Below are 22,198 nucleotides of genomic sequence, written 5' to 3'. Positions count from 1 at the left end.
AATGCTACCTTCATAAATATCTATTGTACACTAGACTCAGATTTGTAAAAATGTAAATACACTACTTTTGCTGTTCCATATATCCACACATGTGTAAAGTGACACAAAACCTACAATGCAAACTAAAACAACCCAAATACAAAATACTAAAACACAATGAGCTCTATATATATTGATCTGATTGAATATAAATGGTCAAATGTTGAAAGCATTGTTAACGAAGGGAAAACAATTACTGGAGATAGTTGGACTTGGAGTAGTAAGAATTCCAGAAGTACAGATACAGTGTATCTGACCAGTCGGCTTTCTGGTGTCCCTAGGGAATGCAAGGTGTGCCAATGGGCATGCAGGGCATGCAGGGCATGAGGCCAATGATGAGCACAATGCCTGGTGGTCCTGGTGGTATGATGGTCGCAGGAGGAACTGCATCAATGATGATGCCCAGCACAAATCCCATGATGAGTGCTAATCTTCAGCAGCAACCGCAGCCACAGCAGCAGCAACAACAATCCCAGGCTGTTCAACAGCCGCAAAATAATCAAGTCCAACTTGATCCATTTGGTGCCCTGTGAAGAGATTAGGTATCTATTTGCTATGCCCTTGTCATGAAGAGAAATGTCAGTGACAAAACTGTGAATTGTGATTGGAATTAAATAGACATTCTGGAAATTAAAAGGTCTCCTGATTTTTTACGGTGATACATAACAAATTTTATCCACTAATTCACCTAATTGAATTCTTGGATTTTAATCAATTAGTTTGTAAATAAAATAGAAAAATAAGCCAAATGTATAGACTTGGTGATTTTATTCTAGAGAGTTTTTGTTAAGAAGGAACAAAGCTATGCATATCAGAGCATATTGTAATGAATTGTATCTGTATATGTTTGTGATTAATATATAATATAGCATGATTATGCGAATCTGTCCAAAGGCAGCTTTGTTTGTAAATGATTAACAGCTGTTGAACAGATTTCATCTTACACAAGATACTTGTATAACGATGCACAGTTCCATCTGAAATACATACATAATTCCTATCAGGCTCATTTACTAATGGCACCGGTTTCTAGTTAACATTGTCTATCTGCACTCAGTCAACGATTCAATAACTTTACTCATAAAATGTAAAAATGAAGACAGCACATCAAGGGATTGCAATTTGATTATTAAACAGATACAGCATTTAGTAGCTTTTGGATAAGTGAAATGGTAATCAGTTAAGAAGCTATGAGGTAGCTTTTAATAGATACAAAAAGATATTGTATTATATAATATCATTTTTTATCAAACTTTATAATATTTATAAAAGACTAACTTAAGAAAACATGATCACATATCCAAGAATTACCATGTTTAATATTAGTAATGAATTTGAATGTAACCTTCATATGACTAAAAATGATTTTTTCTTGCAGGAATTCTGATTGGAATCGAGCAAACGAAGCACCAACTTTGTAAATACCGTGTAATATGCCTAGGAAATGTGCCCTGCTTGCTCTTGTTATTCTATGTCATCCGTAACGAATCGGCCCGTCCTCACGAAGAAAAAAGGAGAAGAAAAACAATATTGAAGTTTATCGTTGGATTGTTCTCCGGGAAACGCGACGGCGCCGACGGATTCTCATTAATATACATATTATATATATATATATTTCTACTGCTGATTGAGTATAATCGTATATACGGATTTGCTCAGTTTACGGCGGTTGCCTTACAGAGATACGCGTAGTCTCAGTGTATACATACATATATATACATAGTCTTGCGGGACGACTAAAAGAAACAAAAGATAAAAAAACGAAAAAAAAAAAAAAAATAGAGAGCTTAGAGACAGAGTTATGAAAAATGAAACATGAAAAATGAAAAAAAAAAAGATTGTACGAGCCGTATTACGTTTAGAATTCCATGAGGTACGTGGGTGCAACTATTCCGTATGAGTTGACTGTGATAGTATTGCATCGACATTGTAGTGTTTTCCAGTGATCGAAGGGAGAGCTGGAAGAAAATGAGGGAGAGCCTGAGAGAGCGTGTACATGTATATTTGAGAGCAAGAATGAATGGAAGATTGAACGAAGAGATGGAGTTATTAATGAAAGTGTTTCGGTACAGGAGGTAGGAGGTCCAAAGTAGTTCCATACAAGCTTTATATATACTGGAACGTGTATCGAGTTTAACTGAGAATCATCTTTCCGTATAATATAGAAAGAGCAACTATATTGAAGTTGGTTTTAAGTCATGTTGATTCTAAACGTACATACACATCGTGGAAAATTATACATAGTTGGCTGATGCATGATGTATCCATAGTAAAGATGTAAAGTACGTACGTATTTTGCGTATACATGTGCACACGCGCGCGCAATTGTGCAGGTGCATACGTACCCGACTATATTTCACAATTCGTGCGAGAAGATATAACGTTAAAAATATAAATATTATCTGAAAAAGAAAAATTATACATATATATATAAATGTATGTGTATGTATATGGCGTAATCTTAATAATGGCGCACCCGTGTCGCTCTGTTTCATTTTTTCGTACTATCTTTACCGGTATATATTTTGATTTCGACTCAGGGCGCTGAAGCAGTTACGACGTATCCTTTATTAAAGTATTAAATACTAAACGATATACATATATATATATATATAGCGAACGAGAGTGAGATTGTGCGAGTGAAAGAGATATAAAATGGAATGTTAGGTGGTCTCACTAATGTTCTTTATCCGTATACCGTTCCGAACTGTCTTAATTAGGTAATTAAAACGAACTATATATACAAGTTAAGATTATGATACTCATGCGATAAATTATAATGAATGTAACACGCGGATCTACGATTCAGTATGGTACTATTAATATATAGTCAATAATTCCTGTTCTAAGGTCTAATTCGGGATTCATTTCATCCCCTTGGCGCGTGCAGCTACCTCCATGAACAATGTTTGCTATATATTACCGAATACATTATATAGTAATATAAATATCTTCGTTCCTGTCTGGAATTCGCAACACTCGAAGAGGCTGCACGAGATCCTAAGCGGAGAGAAAAAAGCCCTGTAAATTGTACCAACTTCTTTTACTTTATTCCCCGTGATGTTGCATCTGTAAACATTCTTTCTGGCTGATTCGAATGGCGTTGATTAGAGGAACACTGGTGTATAGGAACGGAAAGAGAACCTAGAGAAACTGGAAGTGAGACTTGAATGCTTCGTGGTCACTGGAACCTACCTATTTGATACTCATTCAATGACCACTATGATTTGTGAATTAGCAGCGATTTTCGCTTTATTTGGAGAAATTTCGAACGATGTAAAGCAAGCGTTGTAAGATTCTACGAATTTTTACAAAAATTCGGTAAAACCATTTGACGAAATTGAAAAATATTCTTTGATCAATGAATTTATAAAACTACATTAGCAAATCGAGTAAAACATAGCTGTTTTCAGCACAAGAGGAGTTTCTTGATCAAGATCCCAATATTATGACTGCAGAAGAGAAGGTTGTAAGAAAGGAAGAGCGAATCAATGAGAATGTGAGAAAGTTTAGTTCAAAGTGTTGGACTTTGGGAAGTCAGGAGTGCACAGATGTTTCTTTCACATTGGACCACATGCATAAACCACATTCAAGATCCAAGAGGTAGAAATTATACTTGTTAAAGTTTAGTACGACAAATGATTTCTCAAGTAATGAATCTCTTTGTTGAAGCGAGGTTAATTTTCTAAACGTGATTATTCAAGGAATTTGTGCACTCCTGATGCGAAGTTTGTGTCCGCGACTTATTTAACTTAGGTGTTCTTGTATAATATGGTTCTCGCAGTTGGCGGAAGTAATGGCCATAGGAGACTAGATCATAAAGTACATGTTCAATTAACGACTACAGATCATGCAAGAAGAAAACTGGTCACCATTAAGTTTAAAAGGGTGGTCTCTGTGTTGACATTCTGCGTAACCTTGGAAACTTTTCTTTCGTACAGTAGAACCTCGTTAATCCGAATTTCTTGTATAGAAGAAAACTTATTTCGAATTAGTAGGAATGAGGTTTGAATTAATGAGGTTTATTTTCGGAGGAGGAACTGAACCGAAGAAGTTCTTGAATAAAATACATTGATAGGTAGAAAAGTTTTTTCGATTATATTTTTCTTAACTCTATTTGCAAAAGAAAGAGAGAAAGGAAAATATTTCTACGAAGAAACTTTTGAATCGAACGTGAAAGGAAATCTAAATCGAAATAGTTAAAGTGGAACATCCAATGGAGTTAGGGTTAACGAGGTCTCACTTCGCACAAAAGATGTGGAAACCATGATAATGCAGAACCTCGTTATTTCGGAATCGTCCAGAGTTGTCCAGATTAGTGAGATTGTACTATATTATCAACGAAAAGCGGAGGAGGAAGGAAATTGTAATTCTCTTTAGGCTTGAGAACAATGGAATAAATGTAAATTGATCTTTTTATACTACATGCTTTAGCTTTCTTTTCTTTCGTTCTGAAGAGGTTTGGTTGTACGATCGTGTAATGCGTTTAGAACAATGTTTTACATTGCAGTACACAAAAAACAAACGTTTGTGTAAACTTACTGGTGATCGAGTGTAACAGGACAATATTACATATACATATATAACACATATTTTATCGAGGATTATAGGGCAGTAGCGATCCATGTAACTCTCCCCTATAAGCTAGCGAAAGGCAAGGCGATATTCGGAGAGGGACAAAACGAGAAACGAACACTATATCAATATTTTTCATCGATCAGCCATTAACACGTTCAGTGTTATGAAACCCAAGAATGATCTCCTAACTTCCCTGTTCTTACTGCATTCCAGCGTCGTGGAATGAATGTTGAACAACACATCATTAATGATCACTAATTGACTGACAAGGGTCCAGTAGTATTGTGATTTGCAACTGGTAGAGTGGAGTCTGAGTGATACGTAGCTCAAAATGATACTCGAATGCTATGTAACTTAAGTATTGAGTGAAATTATAGTGTCTCCTTTTTTTTGTACCAATAATTACTTAATATTTCAATTATTTTGAGCAACGTAGTGGTAGTCAGCAGAAGTTGTGTACTCTATCTTCAGTCTTTAGCTAACGTTAGGTTAAATAGTCGCGGAATCTCTAGTAGACAGTAAGTTGAACTTATTGTCATTTAACTCTATTTCTCATTAATTTTCAAGTGTACAGCCTATTCCTGAATAGAGGTAAATATTTATATCCATGATTATTGTAAATACAATTAGATACTTAGTTAGATGAATTGTACATATCATTAATTTCTTCTGCGAGAGTCCATTCTATCCGATTGTAAGTTGATGTTAATACAATGTTTAACTTATTTACCAGTAAATGTACGGGAATATAAGATTAGTCGAGGGCACTGAACGTGTTAAAGAGCGTTCTTGAGGGAAATCCTGTGTAAAGTCGCTAGCCTTTAGCGGAAATATTTTGTTTAACGAGAAAGTAAAATGAGAGAGAATGAGAGAGAGAGAGAGAGAGAGAGAGAACTAAAAGATTGGACGAGCTCGGCCGAATCGATATATCGGTAGCAAACTAGAGAGTCTATAGAAACACGGAGAGAACCCGCTATTTTTTCTGATATCATCTAATGGGAAAAAGGAAACCATAGTATGCCATATTATACATCTCGTTTTTCTGTTCCATCTTCTGTTAGGACGTCTCTCTTTAACGTAAGTAGTTATAATTCATGCGCGTGAAATTCAAAACGGAAGAAGTACACCGACTATAAAATATATTAGTTGAGATGCTATTATTTACGGTTAATTTGTATTAATTGTCATTGATATCATTATGCGCTACGAATATGTTGTAAACGATTATTATGTAACACATGAATGGCGTTTAATAGAGTATTTATTGAAATTACTAGATGTGTCCATTCCTCTTCGTGAAAAGAGAGATAAACTAACATTTACTTTATCCTAGTACGCTTTATCTTTTCTTTTCTATAACTAAATATTTACTAACAATAATATATGGAAGGCGTTTAATAGAATATTTGTTAAAATTAGCGGATGTGAGACCACTCTTCTTCATTGTGAGGAAGAAAGAAAAATTAACGTTCGCTTCGTTCATTTGTTGAGTGACTAGATTACTTAAAAAATTCTTTTTACAGTTGTTCTAGAAATTTCTGTACTCTTTAGTTCTAGAGTTATTTCAAAAATTACTCTACTCTGTAATTACTCTAATCTTCTTCGATTTACCTTGCTATTTAATTGGTGGAAAAATGTCAAATTATTTTTAGCTTATCAACAAAAAAAAAAAAACAGCTTATGGTACAAAAGTACTTTGAAGTACTGTTAAGGAGATTAATTTAAAAAAGGAAGAGAGGGAATGCTATTTCATTATAATGATTCATACAGAAAAATACTATGCATCAAGCAGATAATGATGAAAACTAGGTTTGTAATCGAAACAGTCACAGACGTAATATTCCTCTTTTGTAACTATCTTTATTGTAGATGGTGGGAGAGAGTGATGCAGAAACGCTTTACAACGATCGTTTGGAAGTGCAGTCAATTTATACGATACCCGCGCGACGATTGTGTCGTAGAAGTTGTCTTACCAAAAACAATTACAAAGTTTGCTTCGTTGAATTTGCGGTTCGAATACTTGTGAACATGAATGGTATTCAAAGGAACATTAGGTAAGTGATTTCACAATTTAATGTAACGATCACTATATCAACAATTGTATCTACAATTTTATATAGAAATATCTATGGCCTTTTTATTATATAACTATATAACTATATATATATATTACAAGATATTTGCTGCATGTAATGAAAGATAATAATATAAAAAATGTCTTAAGTAAAACGTTTTGTGTAACATATAATATATTACATAATATACATAATTCACTGTAAAAAACTATTATATATATTATACGTTTTATATAAAACATTTTCAAATATCACTGCCATTTCCATGAGACACAGCTGACATGATTTATATTGGTGAAATTCTAATGCAATCCAAGAATGTATATGAAAGCTAAGAATTATATATCAATATTTAGCTATGAATTTAAAAAATATCAAAACTGAAAACCTCTGGTTCCCCTGTTGGAAAAGCGTGGAAAATTTCGAGAACTAAGAATGGAAAATTCCAAAAATAGTAATTACTGACTATTATTTTTCTAAACTATATCTCTTTTCCTTTTTTTTCTTACTTTTTGTTAAAATTTTGTGTTCCAATAAAATTGTTAAAATTAAATCATTTGAACAGCTTTGTTGTTACAACTAAAAAATTGTTTTCCACAAGTTGTTTATTCGTGGCAATTAAATAATCATTTTCTACGAGTTTATTATCTTTCTTACAACATAATAATTGTTTCGCAAGCTTCCAAACAGTTTTACATTTTCACTGAAGAACTTATCGAGGTCGTATCACTTTTGACAGAATAGTTGCTCGCACGAACGTTTAGAAGAATTAGATCATAGATGTCCTCTGCTTCTGCTTGTTCGAGCTGAATAGCGTGCGATTGTTGGCATAATTCATGTCTATAGAGGAGAAAGTTGAAAATATTGTTTGATTTCGTTAAGCGATTTCGTTAAGCGCACGATGCCAAGAAAAAGTGAATGACTTCTTCTGGTCCTACGATAAATTCCAGATCCTTTCACGAAAAGTGAAAGCCAATCGCTAAGAGATGATCGATGCTGCTGACATTTACAAAAAACAGTTGACATTTACAAAACCGAAGTTAAAAAGGATTATATCGAATAACAGAAATCGAATAAACGAGTTTCTATATGCCGTATAAATTGAACTTAGCAAATATTGACTGTTCACTGAAAAAAAACTACCATTTGTCACGAAACAAGTTTCAACACATTTCCTGTTTTTTATTTGTATATGTATTTACACGATTTATACATAATTTGAATCAAAGATAAATTTCTGCGATTTTGCATGTTTACTTCTAAATTTATTACCAATCGAGCGGTAGGAGAAAAATTTTATCTAGTTTCTCGATTCTTCAAGATCTCCGAATTTCATTGTAATTCGTGTAGTATAGATGTTAATTATTAATTTTTTCAATGTTTTTTGAATTTTTCCCTTTCCTATGCAGTCAAGGGATGACATTGATTGTCAAGTGTAGAGACCAGGTTAGATTAGATTAGATTAGATTAGATTAGATTGGATTAAAAATTGAATATAATTGAAATACAAATATAGAGTATAAAATTTCACGAGGAAAAATGTGATGTATCACGTAAGAAAAGTTCGAGACCATGTAAAACAATTTGCAACCTTTTCTAATTCCTCTGTATAATTTAACTGGTAACTGGTAACTGGTGGTGCAAGCGGAAAGGGGGTGATTCTACGCGAAAAAAGAAGTCGAAAATGTAGAATAAAAATTTTTCGTTCGAGGCTTTGTTTTCGAGAAAATCGACTTTGAATTTTCGTTCGGTACGCGTGCGGTACGTTATAACGGATCTCACTGTAGATCGTTGTCTCGATGGAAAAATTAAAAAAAAAAAGAAAAAAATTTATTCTATATTTTCGACTTCTTTTTTCGCGTAGAATTACCCCCTTTCCGATTGCACCACCAGTTACCAACCACCCTGTATAATTAAATGCAATTAAATATAATATTATAAAAATCTGCCTTTAATAATTAATACTTAGATATCATAATATTATATTCTTCTTAATATTAGATATAATATTATATCCAAATATCAATTACTAAGTAGAAGGAGATTTTTCATTGGTAAAATAAAAGTAATTGAAATATAAAATTAAATATAAAATTTCACAGGTAAAAAGAAATATACTGTATTGTATTTTATATTGTATTGTATTATATTATTGAGGCCTATGCCCATAATAATCTTATTACGTACGTGCAGTGTGCACGTTTGATGCGTTCTATTTCATTATACATCACTGTTTGGTATCGATAGTGGCATAACCTCCAACCACTTCAAATTTCTTTTTATTGAATACAAGGTCCACGTTAATCTTCTATTTTTATCATTTGATGTAATAAGTATTTAGTATAAGTATTCAGGCTGTATTTAGTATTTTCAATAATGTATACATTAATATGCCTCTTCTCTAAAATTTTCATTTTCTGTTATTATTCCATAAAAATATAAATAATTTAGATATAACAATTCGCCATTATGATCGCAAAAATGATATATTGATCACGTGAAAAAATTGCTTTTTACAGGGATACAAAATTAATGTTCGACTTACAGATAAAATATGGCAATGTACATAGGAAAATGCAAAGAAGCCGATAATATGACCTTCAATTATCCGAGTTAATTTCTTGTAAAAAAACAAGAAGCCATTATGTCATTGCAAGTACATACATGTATGCAAATCCCCGACATTTTTAACGAGGTGGATAATCAACATATAATTCACTACAAGTTGTTTAAAATTGAAAACCAGAGTATTACACTATTGCATAACGATTGACAATTGTTAATTTATTATCACGATGAAATATCATGTTTAAAAAGTGTTAATCATTTAATGATTTAATGACTTTTTCCTTGAAGTATTACTAGTATACAAAGTATGCAGTCTGACATAAGTGTTGCTTTGTTGATGACAGGTATATACAAGGTATCCCAGTATTAATGGTACAATCACCAAGAAGGCGATTGCACGCGAGGAAAACAAATCGAAGATACAGAATAAAATTGTTTTGTTACATATGACGCCTAATTTTCGAGAAGATCGAGTTTGAAATTTCGTCAAGTGGAGTTAAACTTGATTAATGTTGAACGGGACAGAAACGAATAACCGATAGCAAGTTATTCGAGTTAAAGTGGGTAAAAAACGTAGAGAAAAACTTTTACATAGAATCTTTCGCCTTTGAAAAAATAAAATTTGAAATTTGGTCGAATACGCTAATTTTCGGGCTAATTTTCTTGAAAGCGAAGCACTAAATGGAAAAATATTTTTGCAGATAGAATAATCTCCTGCTGATTGTTAACTTATATCTATATCACCTAAATTTACATACAGCAATGAAGTTTTTGAAGTCGATTTATTCGGCAACGTAGCTTCAGAGGTGAAAAATGTGTTGTATGCTGTAGACATATTTTTCATGTAGATTATTCCGTTTCCCGAATGTGCCCGAAATTTGTTAAAAAATAAGAACGTTAAATTTTATGGGAAAATAGAAGAATAGTATAGTAGTGTATACTATTATATAATAATAGTATATATTATTGCTAGTATATTACTAGTACCATCCGTATATTATTCAATGTTTCACGGATGTGATTAATAAAAATACGAAAGTACTATTAGAGTATAGGAAAAAGGTTATTATTATGCAAATATTCCATGAAATATCTTTCTAATTATACTATAACTTACTTCTAGATGAGATGAAAGATAAGATGGAGTGTATCAAATGTATATTCCTGGCCACGGTCAATTTCATCTGCATATTTCATAACTTTTCCATCACATTTGCCAGAAATGATTTTTAATATACAGGGTGGTTGGTAACTGGTGGTACAAGCGGAAAGGGGATGATTCTACGCAAAAAAGAAATCGAAAATATAGAATAAAAATTTTTTTTTATTTTTTTTTAATTTTTTCATCGAGACAACGATCTACAGTGAGATCCGTTATAACGAGACCTGATAAAGTGCACGCGTACCGAGCGAAAATTCAAAGTCGATTTTCTCGAAAACAAAGCCTTAAACGAAAAATTTTTGTTCTATATTTTCGACTCCTTTTTTTGCGTAGAATCACCCCCTTTCCGCTTGTACCACCGGTTACCAACCACCCTGTATACATATATAACAGCGCTAACGATTTTAATACTATTAATAGTACATATGATATTCGTATATTATTTCATCTACTAAATTTTATAATAAGTGTAATTTAACATACTTTTGCATAATGTATGCATTGCGTAGATCGTTGCATCTTTCCTTCAATTTCCAGTCTAACTAACACGTCTGAAGGATTATGATTACATAATGGCTTTTCCTTCATTTTGAATCGCGTTATGGCTTTATCGCTACTTGCGATAGCAGATACTGTTGCACATATGTGAAGGGCAATGTCATGTGTTATGTACTACACGACGTTCACTATAAAGTATATTCCTCTATAGCGTGCCATTGTTATCAATCAGAGTTCCCTCACTATTACCGTCTATTACATAAGATCATCAGGAATCTCGTTTTGATAACGTGTGGTATTCGCTCATTGCCTACACTTAGATACGTCTATTGTACATACAATTTGACTTGTCATTGGACTTAATAAGTGGCAAGAAATTCTAGTTTCACTGTCTTACTCACAAGATTATTTTTACATTTGTGTATATCTGAAATCATGATGGGTATCATTGTGGATACATTGTAATCTTCCTATAATTTTAGTAGATTTTAATGCAAAATCATTTAGTAAGATGTTCCATACAAGAGTATTTAATACTTGTATTAATATATAAATTATTTGTGCCAAAATCTATGTTAATATAGTTATATACATGTAAGAAATAATAATTAGTGCATCTACTCTGAGTAGAATATTAGAGTATTTACTACAATTGGAATATTTAATATTTTATTAGATTTTGATGCAAACAATTTTTATTTGGAAATACGTATTACGTAGTTCGGTAAATTCGTAGCGAAAGTTAAGAAAGATTTATCCAGATAAGATCTCTTTATCTATCAAAAATTGTTCGTCTTTTTCACTAATAAATTTTTTCGAAATACTTTTATATACATATAGTTCCTAGGTTATCTCATTTCTTGTCTATGTATTTCGAATAAATTTTATAGACATTACGATAACTAATGTAGTATATATTATAATATATTCAGTTATTCAAATAGATAGAAGAGAAAATTAATTACTATAGTTATTCTAATTATTATAACTACTGGTTATTCAGAATTTCTGAAATAGGGGTTCAATATTGTAATATCGAAAAATAAGGATAGAAATTTTTTTTTTCGATTACTTACAATTTATTAATATTAAATTGAATATACAGATATAAATTGGACAGAGAACGATATTTATTTAACGGAACTAAATGCAATACTCGTATCTATATCAAATAACTTTACAGTTATTTGATCACTCTCGTCACAACGAATCTAACACACACACTCTCTCTCTCTAACAACTCTATCAATTCTCACGACTCTACTCTTCGACGACTCGAAACCTCTAACGACTCTACTCTTCGACAACTCGAAACCTCTAACGACTCTACTCTTCAACGACTCAATTAGCTCTGCTCTTCGCCAATACAATCCTGCCCGGTCGTGCTCGCTCTTGCTCTCGTCCTCTCACACACACACACTTTTCGGCTCATATACTTTGGCCTCTCGATTCCTTGAAATATGAAACCGTACCTCTGTTTTGACACTGCTTATCCTTTCTCGCGTCGCAGTTACTAGGCGCTCTTGGATGTAAACAAACCACGAAAGACGATGTACACGGTGCTTTCTAATTTCAACCGATCTCTAATTCAAATCTATTCTACGATATTACAATATTATTTTACTAAACACAGAAGCCGATTTTAAATCCCTTTTAAAAATAGTATTTATTCAAACACTTCATTATAGCTTCAAAACTTTCCAATATTCTATAGGTTAGCCAAATAATTCTAACAATGATCTGTTACTGTTTGTAACAGTTTACCTTGCTGATATTGTAATTTATGTGCTCATTATAATTTCATTATAAATTTCGAATAATATTTCTTACCTCGCCGAAAGATTAGATTTCATTTTATTGCATCCAATTACTAAAATTTTTTAAAATACTATATCTGCTTTTTTACTTATTAGTATACACCTGTAATAGTTTATTTATCACACATACTTATCCCTCAAAAGATAGCATTTTTATGTGCAAAGATAGAACTTGCATTTTTATTTGCATCAAATGATCAGCTCCATTACAATAATAGAATGAACTGTTTTATTGCAGTATATAAAGTGAGCCCTCTAATGCTTTATATGATTCAGAACGAGTTTGTCTCATTAATGAGACAGCAGTGTTCGTTTCAAGTTTAAAAGAAATCAGTAAAATAAAATTAAACTAAATATGATGCTATGAAAGTATAATAAGTATAATGTAACATAATATAAAGATCATGTTAATATCGAGTGTGATGCCTATCGTCCTTTTGTTGAAATTAATATTAAATTTTACTATTCTGTTGTTCTATTATATTATATCATAAATAAAATATTTATGTAATATTTATATAATATCATTTATATAATATTATTATAATATTATAAATTATTTGTAATTACATATATATATGTCGGAGACGAAAGAACACCGGAGCCTTTGGAATTTTGGATAATCCCGCAACATTGTAATCTAGAGTCCACTATAGTTGTAATTAAACAATTGTAGTTATTCAATCCGATTGTAATTGTTCGAGAGTTGTGATAATGAACTTGGGCTCGAGGCGACAGCCAGTCGCCGAACGTAGCCGCTGTCACGGGACGAACGCTTTGTCTAACAAAGGCATGGAGTAATTCTATAGCTCTCCTTAAAAAGGAAATAGTTGTAACAATCGACAGTAAACGTTCCAACGGTCTCTGTCCCGTAGCTCGCCACACGCGAGATCTAACTAAAGTCCTTCAAACAAACAGTCTTTGTCCCAACTACGAGAAGATTGAGGAGACCTATTTTTCAATGAACGACGTCTCCCACTAGCAACTTTCCCTCGAGGGCGGCTAGCATCTTTTTCTAACGACTGATATGGAGATTGACCAATTAGTAACAACGCCAATTTCCCTTACTTTCTAAACGAAGGCTATCTTCGACGAATCCGATGATCTCGTGTCCTTAGACACAGCCCATTATGGTTTTCCTCTGTGGCATCATCGGGACGGGAAAGTCATTCTCTCTCGCGATCTCATCGACTAAAAGAGTAACTCCTACGCCCAGTAAATATTACACGTCTGACTTAGATTTTGTGAGCACGTTCATCTATCATCCCGTCGACCACGGATTCGTTATTGAACCTAGGTTCATTGTCATTAGTTTCTCGAGTATCTAATTACCACGGTTACTTGTCCAGTTCTATGATAATCGTATTTGCACTAGTCAATGTCTTCTCTATTGCATAACGACAACGTGTAATCGAAACGAAGATTCGTTTCACGCCCCTAACCCTAATTCTAATGTAAACCCGACATATATATGTGTATGTGTATATATATATATCTCGATTTATTAGTTAACGCAAAAATTATTGTTACAGGGATTCCAGGAAGGTTGTAGAATTCACCATCAATGGGAAAACTTATACAGGTCTGAATCCAATAATTAGTCAATTAAAATCATTCAAAAGCAGAATAGAAGCAATAATGATGTTGATGGTATGACCATTTTCAGTGACAGAAAAGATCCCACCTGGAACATCCTTGAACGTCTTCATCAGAGATTATGCAAAACTACGAGGAACTAAGGCTATGTGTCATGAAGGAGGCTGTGGTGCTTGCATTGTGTCAGTGGAAGTCAAAGGTGAGACAATGTCTGTGAACTCTTGCCTGGTACCAGTTTTGATCTGCAATGGGTAAGTTTCAAATTAATTATATTTCTTAAAATTAATATTCAGATCATATTTTTTGTATTGCTCACACTTTTAGATCTCATTTTAACATTTCTTTTTAATGCAGTTGGGCTATTAAGACGATTGAAGGTGTGGGTAACAAGCAAGAAGGCTATCATACCCTGCAAGCAGCATTAGCAGGCAAAAATGGCTCCCAGTGTGGTTATTGTTCACCTGGAATGATAATGAACATGTATAGGTATTTCTACCTTCTACATTTATATTCATTATATATATACATACAATAAGAATTGAAATGCTATTTTAATATTGTAGATCATTAATATTAAATAATATGTTAATATAAATTGGACAAGTAGGTTTAATTAACTTAATGTTTTCAGTCTACTGCAAAACAAAAATGGAAAAAAATTAACAATGAAACAGATAGAAAATTCTTTTGGAAGCAATATATGTCGTTGTACTGGTTACCGACCAATTCTGGATGCATTCAAGGCATTTGCGAGCGATGCTCCAAAAGAGCTTGTTAAAGACATTCATGACATTGAAGTAAGTCAGTGATAATATTAACATTAAGATGTGAGTAGATCTTGAAACATAATTCCGTATTTATTCTCGAGTATTAGATGTAACAGATATCTGTTATCTTACTGATAAAATGTGCAATCATTAATTTACAGAATTGTTAATATCAATTCAGTAGGAAATTTCATAAGAGAATAATGAATGCATCATTTTTTATCTGATAGATAGATATTCAACTTCATTTTGTTTTGTAAACAAACAACAGCAAAAAAATTGTAAAGAGTTTCAGGCGCCTATTGATGGGCAACTCATTACCCATTCGTGGTCTATCAGTAATAGATAGGTTGTATAAATTATACAGAGTGGTTGGTAACTGGCGGTACAAGCGGAAAGAGGGTGATTCTACGCGAAAAAAGAAGTCGAAAATATAGAAAAAAATTTTTCGTTTGAGGCTTTGTTTTCGAGAAAATCGACCTTGAATTTTCATTCGGTACGCGTGCGGTACGTTATAACGGATCTCACTGTAGATCGTTGTCTCGATGGAAAAATTAAAAAAAAAAATTGTTATTCTATATTTTCGACTTCTTTTTTCGCGTAGAATCACCCCCTTTCCACTTGTACCACCAGTTACCAACCACCCTGTATATTAATTTACATAGTATATACAGTCTATTATAGGTTTTATTAATGTATTATAGACTTAATTGAAGAAATGGAATCTAAACAGAAATCAAGTATCATATTTATATTTTCTGTGTATTTTTGTAAACAAACCAAAAAATTATTTCATTGCTATTCACCACCAGTTTATACTTCCTTCGACTTAATCTCTTCCCATCTTCCTTGACAAAAAATTGTTGTTGTCTAGGAATTATTCAAAATAAAAGCCTGCAAGAAAACTGGTATGCCGTGTGAAAATGGTTGCAATGGTTGTTACACACTCAGCCAGAATACAGAAGCTAACATTTCCATGAAATTGGATGGTAGTCAGTTCCATAAGGTTCTAGCAGTCGATGATTTATTCACACTATTCCAGAATAATCCAAATGCCAGTTATGTTTTGCATGGTGGTAACACCGCACATGGTAATGATCAATAACCATTATTTTACATGAAAACTACACATGAAGCTATTAAGTGATGAGAGTCAAATGAGAAATTATCACATTTTTTTGTGTGGTTTCCATATTATATTTATTTGTGCTCTATCTATATTAAAATTCTTTTTTCTTTACAGGTGTGTATCGAATGAAGACACCGGATATAAGTATTGATATTAACGACATACCTGATCTGCGTAATATAACAAAAACTGACGACGCTTTGATTATTGGAGGGAATATTTCACTTACTGTGGCAATGGAGACTTTTGAGAAATATTCAAAGGAACCAAATTTCGAATACTTACAACACTTAGCCAAACATATCGATTTAATTGCTAGCGTCCCAGTGAGAAATGTAAGTAAATATAATTAATAGTATACGATGAACTCAAACCACTGATAATATTTTATGTTGCAGGTTGGATCTGTAGCAGGAAATTTAATGATCAAGCACACGCATCGTGAATTTCCATCAGATTTATTTTTGATATTGGAAACTGCAGGAGCACAAGTGCATATAGGTAACTAAAAAAGTTCAAACAAAATTATTTGAAACATTTATGCATATTCTCTGTATTGATATAAAATTTATTATTTAAATATTGTTTCCTATGAAAAGTGGAAGCTGGTAGCAAAAAAACTAGTATGAATTTATTGAACTTCCTAAACTTGGACATGAAGCACAAAATTATATACAGTATAATGCTGCCAGCTCTTGGCAAGGAATACGAGTACAGATCTTACAAGGTATGCCTTTGTATCTTGATATATCTAGAATAATTGGATTACCTGGAATCATAGATTTCATTGGAAGATTTTATTGGACTGTAGATAATGCCACGAGCACAGAATGCCCATGCTCACGTGAATGCGGGGTTCTTGTTTAAATTAGATGGAGCTGGAAAAGTGCTTGAGAAACCAAACATCATAATTGGTGGAATAAACAAGGATTTCGTAAGTAAAACTACAGGTTTACTTAGCAATGTAGGTTTAAATCAAAATTAATTTTTCCAGCTGCATGCATTAGACACTGAAAACTTCTTGATTGGGAAATCCATTTTGGACAAAAAAGTAATTAAAGATGCTTTGGATAAATTAGACAATGAACTTCATCCTGATCATGTCTTACCTGATTATTCTCCAAAATTTAGAAAAACACTTGCGGAAGGACTTTTCTTTAAGGTACATTTCTGAATGAAAGCTATTAAAATTTTGAGTAAATGAATCTTTATGTCTGATCAGAGATGCAACATTTTTTGTAGTATATTTTAAGTATTAAGCCTGAGAGTGTGGATCCAAAAGCACGCAGTGGTGGAACTCTTTTGGAGCGTGGATTATCTTCAGGCAAACAGGACTTTGATAGTGATAAGAATTTATGGCCTTTGAATCAACCTTTGCCAAAATTGGAATCCATATATCAAACATCTGGAGAAGCTCAATACTCAAATGATATTCCACCATTGTCAGATGAAGTTTTCTGTGCTTTCGTTCTTACCACAGTAGGGGCTGGGAAACTGGATAAAATAGATGCTTCTGAAGCATTGGTATTATTTTCACGATTAATCTAATTGATCTAAAATATTTAAAAAATCGTCAATTTCAAATCTTATTACTTATTTTATTTATTACTTATTTTTATAACATAAATCTAAATATGTTCTTCCAGAAAATGAAAGGAGTAATTGCTTTTTATACTGCCAAAGATATTCCTGGGAAAAATGTATTCATACCAGGAAGTGCTCAAGAAGTAATGTTGAATTATGATGAAATAGTAAGTTGATTCATAAACAAGTATGTTATGAATACACTGTAAATATTTATGCAAACTCATATCTTTGTAAATAGAACTAAAAAAACTAGGACTTATATAAAAATTAGTTTCATCTACTAGGTATTATAACACATATTGTACCTTGAATGTTTTATACATATTTGCCATAAATGCATAAAAATCCGCAAACTATAAATGTTTAAAATTTATAACTTGTTCTTATTTGTCGTTGTATCTTAAGCTGTTTGCGGATAAAAATATCGATTATGCTGGGCAACCAGTTGGAGTGATCGCTGCGATAAGCTACGCGATTGCCAATGAAGCAGCACAGAAGGTACACATTTCCTACGTCGACTTCACGCCTGAAAAACTATTGTTAACGATTGAAGATGTGCTTGCATCCAAAAACCAATCCAGACTACTTCAATCAGCTAACGTTGAAGCGACGAACAAAGGTGTGTACACAAAATATTTGTGTTAAATAAAATATTTAATTAATATCTTCTTTCTTATAAATTAATGCATTTTATGATCATTTACTTATAGAGATTTTTACACAACTGATTATCGTTATTTTTTATTAAATATCATAGGAAATGATGTGAAGCACGTGGTTAAAGGAGAATTTAGATGTGGAGGGCAGTATCATTATACTATGGAGACTCAAACTTGTGTCTGCGTGCCAGTAGAAGATGGTATGGACGTTTATCCAGCGTCTCAGTGGATAGATCTGATACAAGTAGCCATAGCCGAGCTTCTCAATATAAAAAACAACAGGTAAGACATACAAAATATTGATTACAAACAGATAATATTTAAAATATTATTAGTCAATTAAATAAATCTTATTAAATAAATATTAAAAATTAAATAATATATAATGTTTTATATTTTAATGTAATATTTAATATTTATTTAATAATATTTATTTAAATGACTAATAATGTTTTAAATATTATATATATATATAATATATTAATATTAATATTTAATACTATGTTTCCTTAATTATTAATTACAGTATTAATATAAAGGTGAGAAGATTAGGAGGTGGCTATGGTGCAAAGATAAGCCGTGCCACACATGTTGCTTGTGCTTGTGCCTTAGTATGCTACAAATTAAATCGACCAGCTAGATTTGTTATGTCAATAGAATCTAATATGCAAGCTATGGGAAAGCGTTATGATACTCGTCAGGAGTACGAAGTTGGTGTAGATGATGATGGTCGCATTCAATATTTAAATGCAAATTACTGGAGCAATGCCGGTTGCAATTTCAACGAATTTCATGCACCTTTAGTTGCACTACATATCAATAGGTGAATATACTTGAACATATGTTATAATAAACAGTTTAAAATAGTTGATTCTTATTTAGCTGTTATGACTACTCAACCTGGGCCTACAAAGGCTTTGAGGTTAAGACTGACCTGCCTTCCAACACTTACTGTCGAGCCCCAGGTATTTCAAATTACTACGAATAATAACTTGTAATATAGCAAAAATGATGATAGCCACCCTAAAATTAAGTTCTCTAATTGACAGGTTCGACAGAAGCTGTAGCTATGATAGAAAACATAATGGAGCACATAGCAAAGACTATTGGAAAAGACCCATTGATGGTTAGGTATGCAAATATGCATGAGGACCATAAAGGTGCATTGCAGTCTATGATAAATGACCTATGTCAAAACGCGGATTACGAGACGAGAAAGAGAGCTGTAGATTCTTTCAACAATGTAAGGGAGTTCGAATATCCCCCATGATTTTAGTATACATAATATGAAATATTAATTAATTAAATAATTTTGTAACTTTTGTAGGAAAATCGATGGAAGAAAAAAGGAATATCTTTGATACCCTTAATGTATCCTTTACAATTATGGGGGCAATTCCATGCACTTGTATCAATTTATGCTAGGGATGGAACAGTTTCAATTACTCATGGAGGAATTGAATGTGGTCAGGGAATTCATACCAAGGTGCCAAAAAATATAAATATAATAAAATATCTTAATATTGTACATGTATTATAATAAATTGTTGGTAGTAATTATTAGTAATACATTTATTACAATAACAGTTTATTACTTACATATTTTTTTTCATTACAGGTAGCTCAAGTAGCAGCACATACTTTGGGTATTGATTTATCATTAGTTACCGTAAAACCAAGCAACAATTTAACATCTCCAAACAACTTTGTTACTGGCGGTAGTATTACTAGCGAGACTTGCTCATATGTAAGACTTATTTTCATTTATTAATACATTATACAAAAAAGATTACATATATAGTGTATCAGAGAAGTAATGAGTAGATTGCATATGCTCATGCATTTTTGGGAAATTCGAAAATGCAAAAATCTACAAAATGTGATCTAAAAATTTAAATGAAACAAATTTCTTTAGTTATACTCGTAAAAATATAAAAATGCATAAATATTCGCAATTTAGTAATAAGACTGATTTCAATTCTCAATAATTGGCAATATTATTAAAACCTAATTTCTCGAGGATTCTATTTTTGAGAGACCAAAATCCATTTATACTTGAGCTACATACAAATATTTTTAGAGGTCCCATTACTTTCCTGTCATCTTGTATTTAGGAATACCTATGTATATGTGTATTTTAACAATTTTAGGCAACCATGATGGCTTGCAAAGAACTGGTAAAAAGACTTGAACCTATAAAAAACGAGCTGAAAGACCCCTCGTGGCAAGAATTAGTAATGACAGCACATACGAAAGATATCGACTTGTGCGCCCGATATATGTATGTGTTTCCAGTAGTTAAATAGCTATAGAAATATTAATCTAGTCTTCCGAATATTTACGAAACATATTTTATAGGTTTACTACAAAAGATGATATAAAATCTTATCCGATATACGCGGCAACTATTGCGGAAATTGAACTGGATTTATTGACTGGACAGCACGTATTACACAGAGTGGATATAATTGAAGATGTTGGGAGAAGTATGAATCCAGAATTAGATTTAGGACAAGTGGAAGGCGCCTTTATGATGGGTCTCGGTTATTGGACCTCCGAGGATTTAGTTTATGATCCCAAAACTGGTCAGCTGACGAATTATAGAACTTGGGTATGTTGTTAAATTTGTTTAACCTAATATATGTAGGACTGAGAATTATAGTTATATAAATCAGTTTTTACTAGGTTTTATAAAATAGTGTATATTGTTTATTACTATAAAAAGTATAATAATATAAAAGATATCTTTTCAAGTCATGAAAGCGGTTCGCGGCAGAGAATAAAATTCTAACTTAATTAATTATGGAATGAAAGAAATGATACTTTTAAAAGTTGAGGTACATAATTAGATATAAATTCTCAAAATCTTAATTTACATCAAATTGGTTTTACCAGTATAAATTCTCAAAATTTTAATTTACATCAAATTGGTTTTACCAGTCTGCCATATTACACGTAAGAGGAATTCTTCAAAAATAAAAACTAAATTTTTTTTGCAGAATTATAAGCCACCCGGCGCGAAAGACATTCCTATCGATTTTCGAGTTTATTTCCGTAGAAATAATCCTAATTCGTTAAGCGTTCTTCGTTCAAAAGGTAAAACAACAAACTGAAGCAAATGGTTAATAACTCTAAATCCGAGATATTAAACTTGGTATTTATTAAATTCTATAGCTACTGGTGAACCACCGTTATGTACGAGTTATAGCGTACTTATTGCAATTCAAAATGCGCTTAAGTCAGCAAGAGAAGATGCTGGGAACAAAGATCCTTGGAACAGATTAGGTAATGAAAAATTATTAAAAAGTATATTCTTTTATTATTTTGTGTGTGTGTGTGTATGTTAATATAGCTTCACATAATTTTATATAATATAATCTAATCGTACTCTTTTTTTCACAGATGGCCCCGTTACTACCGAGAAAATTCTATTGAATAGCTTAACCAGCAAAGAGCAAATGATATTTTGAGATAAAAATTTATTTTTGAATAAAAGACATACTTTTGTTATCCCTAATCCACTTTTAATAATCATATATTATTACATACAGTTATTTACAATAAAGAAATGTAAAAATATAAATAATTATTTTTATCTTACAGCACTTGATATGTAACAATAATATAATAATAATATTACAATAAATATATTACAATAAATATTGAACTTGATATGTAACAATAATATAATAATAATATTACAATAAATAATATTACAATAAA

General features: G+C 32.0%; 2 protein-coding genes across 26 annotated transcripts in view; both read left to right on the top strand.

Moving 5' to 3' along the window:
• The window catches only part of LOC117214342 (phosphatidylinositol-binding clathrin assembly protein LAP), a 31,923-nt gene extending 26,033 nt beyond the window's left edge, over positions 1-5,890 (top strand). For 22 of the 24 annotated variants that reach the window (XM_033460381.1, XM_033460359.1, XM_033460357.1 and 19 more), the window contains 2 exons: positions 321-581; positions 1,418-5,890. In XM_033460381.1, the coding sequence (XP_033316272.1) occupies positions 321-572 (252 nt within the window). In that variant the 3' untranslated portion in view covers positions 573-581; positions 1,418-5,890. The remainder of the gene's footprint in view (positions 1-320; positions 582-1,417) is intronic. The other 2 variants (XM_033460368.1, XM_033460367.1) reach the window with 1 other exon arrangement.
• A 703-nt stretch (positions 5,891-6,593) lies between these two features.
• Positions 6,594-22,032, top strand: LOC117214341 (xanthine dehydrogenase/oxidase-like). Of its 2 annotated transcripts, none has more exons than XM_033460353.1 (25): positions 6,594-6,671; positions 14,270-14,319; positions 14,404-14,584; positions 14,688-14,819; positions 14,965-15,130; positions 15,975-16,191; positions 16,344-16,564; positions 16,628-16,730; positions 16,829-16,956; positions 17,041-17,163; positions 17,224-17,391; positions 17,472-17,753; positions 17,876-17,980; positions 18,222-18,435; positions 18,574-18,757; positions 19,002-19,298; positions 19,358-19,440; positions 19,525-19,718; positions 19,803-19,961; positions 20,094-20,222; positions 20,626-20,756; positions 20,834-21,086; positions 21,475-21,571; positions 21,650-21,760; positions 21,878-22,032. In XM_033460353.1, exons 1-25 carry the CDS (start codon positions 6,646-6,648, stop codon positions 21,943-21,945), a joined length of 3,822 nt encoding a protein of 1,273 aa, XP_033316244.1. In that variant the 5' UTR covers positions 6,594-6,645; the 3' UTR covers positions 21,946-22,032. The 2 variants fall into 2 exon arrangements, with proteins under 2 accessions (XP_033316244.1, XP_033316245.1); XM_033460354.1 differs by lacking the exon at positions 6,594-6,671 and adding an exon at positions 11,344-11,381 and having other exon boundaries at positions 21,878-21,945.
• Positions 22,033-22,198: the final 166 nt, after the last annotated feature.

The sequence above is a fragment of the Bombus bifarius genome, unplaced genomic scaffold, assembly GCF_011952205.1.
Source record: "Bombus bifarius isolate JDL3187 unplaced genomic scaffold, Bbif_JDL3187 scf7180000009200, whole genome shotgun sequence".
NCBI lineage: Eukaryota > Metazoa > Arthropoda > Insecta > Hymenoptera > Apidae > Bombus > Bombus bifarius.
The sequence above is the reverse complement of the archived record's forward strand: the minus strand, read 5'-3'. Positions and strand labels throughout refer to the sequence as shown.